The 14,247-nt window shown below is 34.2% G+C and overlaps 1 protein-coding gene across 2 annotated transcripts in view; it reads left to right on the top strand.

Annotated features, from left to right (window-relative positions):
* The window catches only part of LOC141844946 (alpha-mannosidase At3g26720-like), an 81,611-nt gene that overhangs the window by 27,327 nt on the left and 40,037 nt on the right, over nucleotides 1-14,247 (top strand). For both annotated transcript variants that reach the window (XM_074732928.1, XM_074732929.1), the window contains 5 exons: nucleotides 583-802; nucleotides 898-1,034; nucleotides 1,235-1,303; nucleotides 1,397-1,453; nucleotides 2,138-2,209. In XM_074732928.1, coding sequence (XP_074589029.1) covers nucleotides 583-802; nucleotides 898-1,034; nucleotides 1,235-1,303; nucleotides 1,397-1,453; nucleotides 2,138-2,209 — 555 coding nt within the window. The remainder of the gene's footprint in view (nucleotides 1-582; nucleotides 803-897; nucleotides 1,035-1,234; nucleotides 1,304-1,396; nucleotides 1,454-2,137; nucleotides 2,210-14,247) is intronic.

Below are 14,247 nucleotides of genomic sequence, written 5' to 3' on the forward strand. Positions count from 1 at the left end.
ATTATTATTTTGCTTCCGCTAACAATCTTGCAGAGAAAGATCGAAAAACGCTATTCACCCCTCTCTAGCGAACTCCTCGATCCTAACATGTTGTTGTATTTTTGAACCTTCTTTGAGCAATTCAAGTGAAAAAAGCAAGTAAAAGAGAAAATTTTCATTGTTGTAATCTTTCTTTTGTATTGTATTTTGTTTTTGCTCATTTTCTGTATTCCTCTTGTTGTAAGAGGTTTTTCTATCTCTGGACGGGGGATTTCAGGACTGATCCACCGAAGGATCATTGGCGGTTTAGTAGGAGCCAGGAGGCTGCTGAACTATGTAAATTGGCTTGTATTGTTGTGTGTGTGTGTTTTATGCTTTGATTGTTTTGTTATTTTGCTTCGTACTAACTTGGTTGTAGAGACGAATGTGAAAAAAAGCAAGTGATTATTCACTTCTCTAACCACATCCAACGATCCAACATTTATAAGATAATTCCATGTAGTGGCTTAAATGAGCTAAAGTACTTTCTGGATTTTGTAGATTTAGTTTTATGTCCTGAATTAATGAAGTTATTGATGATTATATATTTGTTAAATATTTCAGGTTATCAGTGATGCTATTCTTGTCACAGATCATGAAGGAAAGATAATCAAGTCTCAGCTTTTACCTATAAACAATGCCTCCTTGTCTTTACGGAAAACCTATGTGCAGGCATACGTAGGCAGCTCGCCTAGTGTAACACCTAAATATTGGCTTGCTTTCCCTGTAACAGTAGAATCTCTTGGCTTCTCAACATATTTCATTAGAAGTGCAGAAACAAGAGGTTATTTCTTTTTATTACTTGGATACTGATTTTCTGTTGTCCATTCTGTGTAAAACAACTTGTTGAATAGGTCTAAATTACTTGTCTTACATCAGGTACCCATGCTTTTATGTCAATAGTTGACTCATCGCAAGGTATGAAAAACTCCACAAAGGAAATTGAGCAAGGAAATCTAAAGCTTCAGTTTAATCATGATGGAAAATTAAGTTTCTATTTCAACAAAAAAAGTTTGGTATGATAATGTTACCCTCATTTTGAAAATTTTCTTCTCCATATTCAATTTTTTTATCTTCATCTTTGTGTGGGTTTAAATTGTAATGCTATGATTAAACATGCATACTTATGAGTCCTCAACTATTTTTTTTGCCAAGTGCGTATAATCTATATTTTTAGCTGATGTTGTCACCTGATCTGAATATGCTACTTTTTAAGGTCAAAACTTCTATAGAACAGACATACAGTTATTATGTTGGGAATAATGGAAGTGATATTGATCCTCAGGTATTTAAATGATTAAATTTATAATTATATATTTTCCTATGACACGTGGACATGTCAGCTAAGCTAACCATTCAGTTTTCTTCATTGATGTAGGCCTCTGGTGCATATGTATTTCGGCCAAATGGTAAATTTCCTATAGAATCAGATAAGGTAAAACATTTTCTTTACCTAGAATGTCTTTTCCATCGTATTATGATTATTATTCCATTGTATTAATTATTTTATTCCCCTTCATCGTTGTTTTATGTTTCAAAAGATATCTACATAAACCACAATCATATAGGCTTACGGGCTTCTGTAATAAGGGTCCATAATGACTCCTTTATGGTTGTGAGGATGGTGCAAGGAAAAGAAAATTCTAGTTTTTAATGTTCAAGTCGTGTCTATGTTTTATATAAATCAGTAGCATACTTTATAGATTGGTTATAGTAATATGCAAAATTTCCTTTTATACTTGCATTATGATATGTTAATCACTTGATGATATATGACATGTGCTTTACGATATGATCAAATTTTTGTGGAATTATATATTTTTAGGTTTACTAATTAAAATATAGTAATGGATGTTATTTTCTCTTGATTACTTAGATTGATTAATTTAATATATTGCATTTAGATGTAAACTTATAATACATTTTGTAGCATGTGATATTGCCTTTTGTGGTCATTGATAGATTTTTTAAATTTATTTGTAGCATGTAAATTTTAATTATTTATTTATTGAGTATGGATTGCAAATGCATTATGCATTGACTTAACCTCATGCTCCCTTTTCAATTATATATTTATATATTTTAAAATCTGGTTAATTAGTTAATAATGATTCTTTAGGTTCCTTTGACAATCATAGAAGGGCCGTTGCTACATGAAGTACATCAACAGATAAATTCATGGATACATCAGGTGATGATATTCCTTAATTACTTGTAGTCTCACTGAAGGTGCATCGATCCTCTAATATTTGTGTACAGTTGGTTTCATTTAGTGGGGTAGTAGTTTATATTCTTATTATTTTCACAACTGATTGTCTTATTAGCTTAGTTGTTGAAGGTCAGGAAAACTTAACTTTGATTACTCTTTTTGAAGTTAAATGATACGTCTTGAGTTATCATGATTAGGGAAATTATTCCTCATGAAATCCCTAAGTAGGATGCTTTATCTTTATATATATATTATAACAACTTAGAAAATATGGAAAAAATAATTATTTCTTCACACAAAAAGAATAGGTATATGGTTCTTGTTTTATAGAAAGATACAATAGAAAAAAGGAAAACTAATGAAGAAGGAAACTAATTAAAGCTAATTAAGACTAATTAAAGCTAATTAAAGACTTCTATTTACAGAATGATTCTGTAATTATTACTCAATCAAGGAATTAATGGTAAATGATTCTGTAATCAATCAAAGAATTAATGATTAGTTTCCAACACTCCCCCTCAAGTTGGTTTGTAGATATCTTCTATAGCTAGCTTGCTAGTCAGCTTATCAAATTGTTTCTTGTGTAGTCCCTTCGTTAGTACATCAGCTAATTGTTCATCTGTTGGAAGATATATCATGCATATTATTCCAGTGTTGATTTTCTCCTTGATGAAATGTTTATCCACCTCTATATGCTTTGTACGATCATGAAGAACCGGATTATGAGCTATGGAAATGGCAGCTTTGTTGTCGCAATAAACTTTCATAGGAGTTAAGTAAGAAAGCTTTAATTCCTCAAGAATTCTTTTTATCCACATCACCTCACAGATTCCATGGGCAACAGCTTTGAATTCTGCTTCAGTACTACTGGCTACCACATTTTGTTTTTTACTTCGCCATGTAACTAGGTTCCCACCAACAAAGGAACAGTAGCCTGATGTTGATCTTCTATCTGTAACACTCCCTGCCCAGTCTGCATTTGTGTAGACTTCGATTTGAAGATGTCAATGTTTCTTGAATAATAAACCTCTACCTGGAGTTCCTTTTAGATATCTCAATATCCTATATACTGCCTCGAAATGTTTTTCTCCAGGTGAGTGCATGAACTGACTTACCATGCTAATTGCGAAAGCAATATCAGACCGTGTATGAGACAAGTAGATCAATTTCCTACAAGTCTCTGATATAGTTCTCTGTCCTTCACTTCTTCAGCCTTAGCAGCTTGTAACTTCAGATTAGCCTCAATTGGAGTCTCAGCCATTTTACACCCAAGCAAACCTGTTTCTCCAAGGAGATTAAGAATATATTTTCTTTGATTAACAAATATACCTTCTTTGGATCTTGCAAATTCCATTCCGAGGAAATACTTGAGGACTCCCAAGTCCTTGATTTGAAACTCCTTTGCGAGATTCTTCTTTAGAACTGCTAATTCTGTTTCATCATCACCAGTTAAGATAATATCATCAACATAAACAATCAAGATGACTACTTTACCCTTTTTTGAGTGTTTATAAAATATTGTATGATCTGCTTGACTCTGCAAGAAGCCATAACTGATAACAGTCTTTCCAAAGCGTTCAAACCATGCTCTTGGTGACTGTTTGAGTCCATATAATGCCTTGTTTAATTTGCACACCTTTTTACTGTCAAGCCCTTTTTCAAATCCTGGCGGTAGGCTTATAAACTCTTCTTCGAGATCACCATTGAGAAATGCATTTCTAACATCAAGTTGATGTAGAAGCCAATCTGAATTTACTGCAAGGGATAACAGGATTCTGATAGAGTTTATCTTAGCAACTAGAGCAAACGTCTCTTGATAGTCAATCCCATACATCTGAGTGAAGCCTTTAGCTACTAGTCTCGCCTTGTATCTTTCAATGCTTCCATCAGCTTTACATTTTATTGTAAACACCCATTTACACCCAACTGGTTTCTTGCCCTTGGGTAGATCAACTATCTCCTAAATACCACTTCTTCGTAAGACATTCATCTCTTCCATAACTGCTAATTTTCAACTTGGATCATTCAAAGCCTCCTGTATATTCCTTGGAACAAACAAGTGTGAAATCCTAGAGATGAAAGCTTTATGATTTTTTGACAGTCTTTGATAGGAAAGATAATTTGCAATAGGATGATTGGTGCAGTTTCGGGCACCTTTCCTAATTGCTATAGGAACATCAAGATCAGAAATAGTAGGTGAAGAATCAAACACAATGGGAGAAATTGAAGTTGGATTAGGGATAGAGCTACCTGGAATTTCGGTGCCAGAGCTTGGGTTTTCAGATTGATGTTGTGCAGGCTTGACATTTGAGTCTTTATCCCTTAGATGAAATCTCTTCCTAGTATAAACCTGAAGCTCAGAACTCAGATCGCGGTGATCAGTGTGTAGTATTTCTTTCCCTGATTGAGAGTTTCCAATACTAGGCACTAGAAGTAAATGACTATTTTCTGGAAAACTAATACTAGGAAGTGAGATAGAAATTTCCCAAAAATTATCTTTTCTTTCACTTGTCTTCCCCTGAAGAGAATTTTTGGTAAAATAGGGGTGTGTTTCCAAAAAAGACACATCCATGCTCATAAAGAATTTTTTTGTTTGAGGATCGAAACACTTATACCCCTTTTTATTTGACGAATATCCCAAAAATACACATTTTATAGCACGTGGTTCTAGTTTTGAACAAAATTGACACGGAATATGAACATAGACAGTGCATCCAAAAACTTTGACAGGTAAATCAGAAAACAACCTTATTTTAGGAAAACATTTTTTAAGACAATCAAGAGGTGTTTTGTATTCCAACACCTTAGTAGGCATCCTATTTATCAAATAAGAGACTATCAAAATTGTTTCATCCCACAAATATTTAGGAACATGCATATAAAACATTATGACATGTGCTACTTCAAGTAAATGTTTATTTTTCGTTCTGCAATGTCATTTTGTTGAGGGGTATCCCGACAAGTAGATTGATGAAAAATGCCTTTTTCTTTCAAAAAATCACCCAAGTGCTCATTAAAATATTCTGTTCCATTGTCAGAATGTAAAATATAAATTTTGGTTTGAAATTGATTTTCAATCAGAGTGTAAAAATTTTAAACAAATTTCTCACGTCAGATTTTTTATCCATTAGATAAATCCAACATAAACGTGTATGGTCGTCAATAAATGTTACAAACTATTTTTTTCCAGAAAGAGTAGTAATTGTAGATGGACCCCAAACATCACTATGAATTAAATAAAAAGGTTTGGAGGCCTGATTACTCTTTGGTAAATATGTTGCACGATGAAATTTTGCAAAAAAACAAGTTTCACAATATAAAGAAGAGCAATTAATACATTTAAATAACTCTGGAAATAATTTTTTTAGATAGAGAAAACTAGGATGTCCAAGCCTATAGTGCCATAGCATTATTTTCTCTCAAACTGAGTTTAAACTGATACTATTAAAAACCTGAGCCTTTTTAGTACTAACAGGTATTTCATCCAAGTAGTAAAGACCTTCAATCATCCTAGCACGCCCAATCATCATCCCCGAGTTCTGGTCCTGAAATTCACAGTGTGATTCAAGAAATATAATACGACAATTAGAATCTTTAGATAATTTACTCACAGATAAAAGATTGCAGGCTAATTTAGGAACATGAAGAACAGAATTGAGATTAATTTTCTTGGTCAGTTTAATGTGTCCTTTTCCTACAATAGGCGAAAAACTACGTCGGCAATTATAATTTTCTCATTTCCATACCAAGGAGAATAATTATTGAATAAGTGAGAGCAACTAGACGATATTATTAGATCCGATGGAATCCATATATATCTCCACAACAGTACGATACTGTCCACTTTGGGCCCACACCCTCATAGTTTTGTTTTTGGGTATTACCCAAAAGGCCTCGTACTAATGAGATATTTTCCATCTTATAACCCAGGATCTTTTTTATATATTTCCAATGTGGGACTTTGATTGTTATCCCAACAATATACCCCTCAAACAAAGGACCACTAGGAGCCTCTCTTTAATGGTCTCAACAGACCCCTTATTGGTACAGATCCCAACGGACCTGTCCCCTTAACGGTCCTAACAGACCCCTTATTGGTATAGATCCCAACGGACCTGTCCCCTTAACGGTCTCAACGGACCTCTTATTGGTACGGATCCGCTCCCTTAACGGTCCCAACTGACCCTTTATTAGGAGCCCCTACCACATGAACCTCGCTCTGATACCAACTTAGAAAATATGAAAAAAATAATTATTTCTTCACACAAAAGAATAGGTACATGGTTCTTGTTTTATAGAGAGATACAATAGAAAAAAAGGAAAACTAATGAAAAATAAAACTAATTAAAGCTAATTAAGACTAAGTAAAGCTAATTAAAGACTTCTATTTACAGAATGATTCTGTAATTATGACTCAATCAAGGAATTAATAGTAAATGATTCTGTAATCAATCAAAGAATTAATGATTAGTTTCCAACATAACAAATAAGGAATATTACTAGTTCACCTTTTATTATTTATATATAGGTCTTTTGCCCATAACTCTCCCTCAAGCAGGTTCGGATATTATAGAAAATTTAACTCGTACAAATATATTCAGTTGTAGGTCTTCTTAATGATTTGCTTAGCAAATCTGTTAAACTAATTTGTTAACTAATTGTTGTAGGATCTTTGGGAGCATTAGAGGGGGACGGGGGTGAATAGCGTGTACGTTGCGTTTTCACAATTTGTATAAAACCCGTAAATCCTTGCATAAGTAGAAAATTGAGAGGGCAACGAAAAGTAAAAAGAACATAGGGATTTACTTGGTTCATAGCCACAAGCTGCTACTCCAAGGCTCATGATCAAAAAGATCATTTTCGACGGGTAATCAACTAAATAACTCCCCTCTTACGAAAGGGAGTTAGCAATTTACAAAAAGATAGGATAGGTAACAACTATATTAACCTAATAAATTAAGCACAAAGTAAAGTATACCGATAGAGTAATGATCACAGATTCTGATGCAGCTCTTCGCCGTGACGACGACGTTCTTGATTGAAGTTTTGTGTGTAAACGATCGTTGCTTGATTGCAGAATTATGCTTCAAGGGCTCTCCCTCGAGGCTCTTTTATTAAGGGACGCCTTCCGAGCGTCTCCACGTTGTTCGTCGATCCACTATCGACGTTGCTGACTCGGCACTTCCGAGCGCCTGCATCCCTTTCCGGGTGCCTCTATACTGACGTGGAGGTTCTGGGTCAAACTTTGATTCCGCAACACCTTATCTAGATCGGGGCTTTATCCAGATCGGGGTGCCTGGAACCACTCTGGGTGCTTGGAAGCTGAGGCATTTTGACTACTAGGGCTTTGCCACCTCACTGCTTCGCTGGCTCCGTTTCGTTGACATCCAGTCGTCTGGAATCAATCCGGGCGCTTGGAGGTCCGGTTGCCTAGATTCAGATAAGGGCGCCCAAAACATAAAGTTTCAACCCCTTCTTTCCTGCATTACAAGTTAGTAACAAGGCAAAATATAACATGAAATAGTAATAGTTTTAACAAACTATTTTGGTCTTGACTTCGGATTTCTAGTAAAACTCTGGGTCAGATCGACGCCTACTGTTCCCCTTACCGGGAATGCGCCTTCATTCACTCCATTCAGGAGAATTTACCTTTTTGCCAACCAAGTTCTCCAGACTTGTTGGACTTCTGTTTAGCCTTGATCCTCTACTCTCTACCGCTAAACAGGAGCTGTTCCCCTTACCGGGAATGCGCCTTCATTCACTCCATTCAGGAGAATTTACCTGCCAACCAAAGACATTTGGTCACTGCTAAACATTTGGACTTGCCTAGTCTTCCACCTGGTACACTTGATCTCCAAGTTTTCCTGTCTAGTACTCTTGACTATGACTTCTGTGCTTAGTCTTCCAGACCAGGTCTTCCCACCTAATCCTCCAGATTAGGTCCGCTCAGTCTCCAGCGAAGACTTCTACTGTCTAGTCTCTACTAGGACTTCCGCTGCCTAGTCTCCACTAGGACTTTCCTGTGCCTAGTCACAACTAGGGTTTTCCTGTGCTACCTGCACACTTAGATCAACTCATCAATAAACATCACACACTTAACTTTGATCTTTGTCATTATCAAAACTAAGGTTCGATTATTTGGTGCTTCCTGCACCAACAATTGTTAGAACTAATAAATGACTTGATTTCATTGCATTAAAATTTCTTTCTGGTGAAGTGACATTCAGTCTCTGTATGCTTTATCTTCTAATGAATCACTGAGTCTGAGACTACATCATCGCAACTTGATTGTCACTGGAAATTTTTGTCAACTCTACAAGGGTATATCCTAACTTAGTCATACATACTTAGCCAACCCAAATGAGTTCGCATGTTGCCAAGGCCATAGTTCCTGTCTCTATACTCCACTTTGCCACTACTATAACCTTGTTGCTTTTCTAAGAAATATGTCTACACCATCAGTCCACTATTTTACGGTTTCATTATCCAAATCCTATTATTGCACCTTCTATTTACGACTCCATTTGAATCGGTCTTTGTAACATTAGTTGACTTATATAGGCATCGATTGGTTGCTCCATGAATTGATTAGTCGATTGTTCTTCTGAACCATATCATTTCATTTGTTGTTCAACAGTTTGAGTCAACTTCCTAGTCGATTCAGCTATTAGTTAGCTAATCCAAACCCAAACCCCAAAGAGACGATCTTTGGAGTTTAAAATTCAGACTAGTCGATTGGTATTTAACACTAGTCAACTGGCACATTTGACTACGACCATTCAAATGTCAAGCCTACCTAGGATGAGTTGTACCCTCTATTAGATGTAGTGCCCTATAAAGCAGATTATTGTCATATTTTTCTGAATTGATAAAAGAAACAGACATTTGAATTCTGAATATTTACATATTTCACAAAGAATTTATATTGATATAAAATTATTTTATATTAAGGATGTGCAAACATGAATATTTATTGAAAACAGAATACTCTGATAGTATTATAATTCTAGTAAATATATAGTTATGTACATTTCAGAATTATACATAAGAGGATTCGAATTATACATTTCAGAATACTAAACAATCCGTGATTATAGCAAAGTAAGAGTCTTTGATTGGGAAATCACAAACACGACCAATAAGCATTGAGAATGCAATTACCTTATTCAGGCGATTAGACTTTAAATTAGGGGTGTTGCATATAATAAGATTATATAGGATGAAATCGATGAGAGACTTTGTTTAAGTATCATTACGAAGACTTGAATTAACATCACTAGAAGTTTAGAATCGATTTATTCCTGAGTAATAATAAACTCTGCTCATGGATCAATGGGTCTTTTGACTTGTCGGACCTTCCTTACATCTATGTGGGCTCATGGCTAGCATTTTGGAGATCTAGTGAGATATTTGTGCTAAGAATATATATTACAGATATGAAATTTATAACTTCTGCAAGGAAGGGTAATTGGTTTCTTTAGAGTGTTGGTTTTGGCGCCAAACAATTTGAGCACTTTAATTCTTAATCAGATCATGAATTAATTGTTCACTAGAGAATCAATGGTGCTTAAGGAATCAAAGATATGATCGAAGAGGTTTTAACGGTAGTAACACCTAGCTCTGATTGCGAACCATATATGGAATATTGAATTTTCATGATTATATAAATAGACTGCTTAGTCTCTTTGAGTAAAATTATTTTGTGAATTTAAGAATAAATCTCGAGTTTATAGTGGAATGACTATGAGATTAATAAATTGATAATTAATCAAGTGTTGGTAAATTATACAATTTATTGGAGCTTGAATTCATGGCTCCATGGTACGCTCTCCACTTTTGATGATTGAGATTAGATGCCTTCAATATAATTAAATGTTAATTATTTATGTTTACTCTTATTTAATGATTAGAGAAGTTAATAATTTATTAATAAGAGTTATTAATAACTATTAATTGATAATTATTATATTTTTATTAAAAACATAGTGTATATTATTTAAACTATGATCTGAAGAATAAAATTTAATTCTAATTTGATTAGAATTATAGAAAATAATTTTTGAATAATTATCTTAACCCTAGATGCCATTTATCAGAAATTAAAAAAATAATTTCTTTTATTTCAAATTTGATTGGATAATTATCTAAACAAAATATTTTAGAAATATTTTGAGGATAATTATACTCATAATAAGCACCATTTAGGAGAGAGGAGAGGTAATATTATCTTCGGAATTTTCTCTACCGATTAGATTTTATTGGATAATTACAAAATCTAAATGAGATTTCAAAACCGAAAATATCTCACTTATTGCTAGGATTTTTCCTATTCATATGCCTGATTCTCTCGGAAACAAAGAGAAGAGAGGCTGAAAAATATATGATTTAGAGTAGTTGTATGTGCAACTAGACTCTCTTCTCTAACCTACACATAGAAAGAAAAATAATTTTTCCTTCTTTTGAGAAGTGAGTTAAAATCTAAAAGCGAGTCCACTCTCAAGTCTAAGTTCGACCGGAGGCTAGAAGCAGAAGATTGTGATGTCAAGTCTGGTCAGGGAACTTGATTAGATCAAATAGGACTTGATCAATCATAGGATATTAGAAGAAATCATAATTACCTATATTAGTCCTTGTACTGTTTCTAGACTCCTCTTCTTGTTAATTTATTTGATAAATTAATTAATTTATTTGACAATATGTTTGGTCAGTTTGATTAATTAGGAGTTATGAATTTATATTAATCAACTTAACGATCTTAAATTATGTGTTATTTAAATTGTTTAAATAACCTAAAGATTGATTAAATTATTTAATTGATTATTTTAATTATTTTTTAAAAATTTTGTTGCATTTCGTAACACATTATTGCGTTTCGAACGCAGTAAGACCAACACCCTCACGCAACGAGTATAGGTCACTCAAACACCCATGGAGTCTTATAATGCCTTGAAACCTTCTACCGTCAAGCTATTCATTCCTTGAGTGCATCGAGCCTTCAACTCGCTTCTCATGGTATCTTTCACGTTTTCACTTATGTATTCCACCTCGTCTTATTCTCTGATGTTACCCATCCTATAGGTCCTTGGTTACCCACACTATCTTTATTTGAACTGTACATACCTCGATCTCTCAAGCTATTAAATGTCTTGGCTACATGACTCACACACATCAAATCAAATAAAGTAATGAGCTTAATTTAAACTTTTTTTCTAATCCAACAAAACCATGATTGAAGCCTATCTTAATGAGCCAATTGCATTAATAATCTCCCCTTTTTGATGATGGTTGACAATATGTTTAATTTAGATGCATACCAATAACGCATAAATGAGAATAAGTTCAAGTTGTGCTAGGATTTGTGAAGAACATGGTATAAGATGTCGAGCTATGTTGGTCAATATGGGTGGAATTTACTGTTTTGTCTATTGGTTGACACCGCACCGGGCTTAAAGTCGTAAGGGTGCCCTCTGCGAAGTTGTAAAGGCCTTTGCGACCTCGTGGCAATCGCTGTGGCTGCGCAACAACCTTTGCTAGGTCACGACGACCAAGCTGGTGATATTGGCGGACACTCTTTTTTTTTTCTGCTGCTTTTTATATTTTTCATAAATGGTTCCTTTCCCTCTCATAATATTTTTCTTTTATTTAGAAAAACTATAATTTTTTTCTCTATTCGTATATGGTTAATGCATATAACTATGAGGTAAATAGAGAGAAAAAGATCTCTTTAAGAATGAAGGATATAATATAATTTTTAACCTTATAAAATATATTACTAATTTAGTTTTATATAAATTTAGTTTAATTATAATCTGATAAAAATAAATCAATCTAGTTTAAGTCTACTTGATCGTGCCATGTTTACTTAGTGAACTTTACTTAATCCTAAATCGACTTTTACTCAATGAGCATCAACATATCACAAGATAATATCAATTCTAACTGTAGAAAGCAAGATTTAAAATCTTGACCCGTGCCGAAGTTTCGATCTCAGACCAAAATAATACAATTTCGATATCGTATTATGTCATGCTAATATAGTTTCAGTATTTTTAAATAGAAAATATATTAACTTAAAATAAAAATTTTAATCTAAATATTTAAAAAATAAAAAATAATTTAAAAAAAATATATAATGAGATAATTTTATTAGACTTTAATTAAGCCTATTTAAATTATCTCAATCATAGCTGGGAGTTGATTAAAATTATTAATTAAATTAGACTTAAGTTTTTAATTTCCGCACTTGTTGTGCACTCACACGACGCATCCCCGCCGCCACGCTAGCCTAGAGGTGTTGCACGAGTCTGACAACGCCTCCGAACACATCGAGTGGGCACAGTGGTGGGATCCCTTCGGGCGAGCCGTGAGAGCTCGGTGGGGGCTCGGGGTGCGCTGGCATCGGAGCTTTGATTGTGCTAGTTTTGGTTCACAAGTGGAACGAAATTTGTCTCCCATATCGGATAGAACGGTTTGAGAGTTCATTTTATGGTAATAAGCATTTATAGCAATTCAATATTAATAAAATATTTTTTATTTAACAAAATATCAAAATCGTATCGACACGGCAGGATATGGTATCACTCATAAACGAAAAATTTAGCATAATCCGAAATTGTAAACCTTGGTGAAGAATAACCAAACTTAGCTAAATTCAAATTCCTCTCCCTTTTGTCATTCATCAAAAAGATTGCACCAAAACTTTTTAAGAGTGATAATTATGATCATAAACTAATTTTTTACATCCCAAACATGGGATTAAGATCAAAAATGAAATTCAATATTCATATATTCATTTCTAGACATTTAATAAGTAATAGTTTTGATAACAGTCACTAGTTGACTAAACTAAGTGCAGTTGGTACACTTGATTGGATTTTTGAAACAAGTCGACTGATATGCAAAAATCCATTTTTGTGCCACATTTATACAATGTGTAATTTTCTTTTACAAATTTCTAAAAAAATTGAAATCTTATAGAGAGATTATCTAATGCATATCTATCATGAAATGATAATTTTTTGTAAAATCATGTATTTGATACAATGATATAAACTTCAATTCTATATCAAATTTTCAAACCAAATTTTAAAAGTTAAATGATACAACAATAAACAAAATTTTCATAAGCATGAAATGGTTTTCAAAATAGTAAATCCAAAATACTAAGTCAACCATATAAATCTGAGTTAAGGCTGCTATATAACACAATTGATAAAATGGTTGACTGTCACTTTCTTTGATGATCTTTCTTTAAAAAAGAATTATTGTACAACCTATTTTAGATAAAAAAATACTTATAGTAATTACACTAATTACTGTTGGTGCAATCTTGCCCCAAGTGATTTGAATTTTAATGTTTGACTAAAATGAGTTTAAGTTGTAGGGTCTAAAGAATGTCCACATCTCCACAATGACATGATATTGTCCACTTTGGGCCTAAGCCCTCATGGTTTTGTTCTTGGGCTCTCCCTAAAAGGCCTCATGCCAATGAAGATACTTTCCATCCTTTTAAACTCATGATCTTTCCCATGTGTTTTAAATGTGGGACTATGTTTGCACCTTTGCAACCCAACAAATCCCCCCCTCAAACAAAGGACCACAGACCCTCCCTCAAACGGAAAGCCTTCGTTTGATGTCTGAATCTTCGACCCACCAGGACTTCCTGCCCCTCGGTCCACCCTGACCTACTAGGACTTCCTGCCCAGCCGCAACCAGACTTCATGCCCCTCGGTCTACCCGACCTACTAGGACTTCCTGCCCAGCCGCAACCAGGACTTCATGCCCCTCGGTCTACCCGACCTACTAGGACTTCCTGTCCGGTGTCTGGTCCTCTTGATTCAAACACGAGAGCCCCTACTTCCTTTGTTTTTTTTTAAGGTTCAACCCACATGGTTAGGATCGGTTGGTTCGCTAGAGGGGGGGTGAATAGCGTTTCTCGACTTTTCTTGTTCTTTCTCTGCACAGAGATTAGTAGAAGCAAAAATATAAAAGAGAAAGAAAGAGATCAACGCTAACCCGGT

The sequence above is a fragment of the Curcuma longa genome, chromosome 14 (assembly GCF_044706935.1).
Source record: "Curcuma longa cultivar G26 ecotype Majalengka, Jawa Barat chromosome 14, ITB_CL_G26_1.1, whole genome shotgun sequence".
Taxonomy (NCBI): Eukaryota; Viridiplantae; Streptophyta; class Magnoliopsida; order Zingiberales; family Zingiberaceae; genus Curcuma; species Curcuma longa.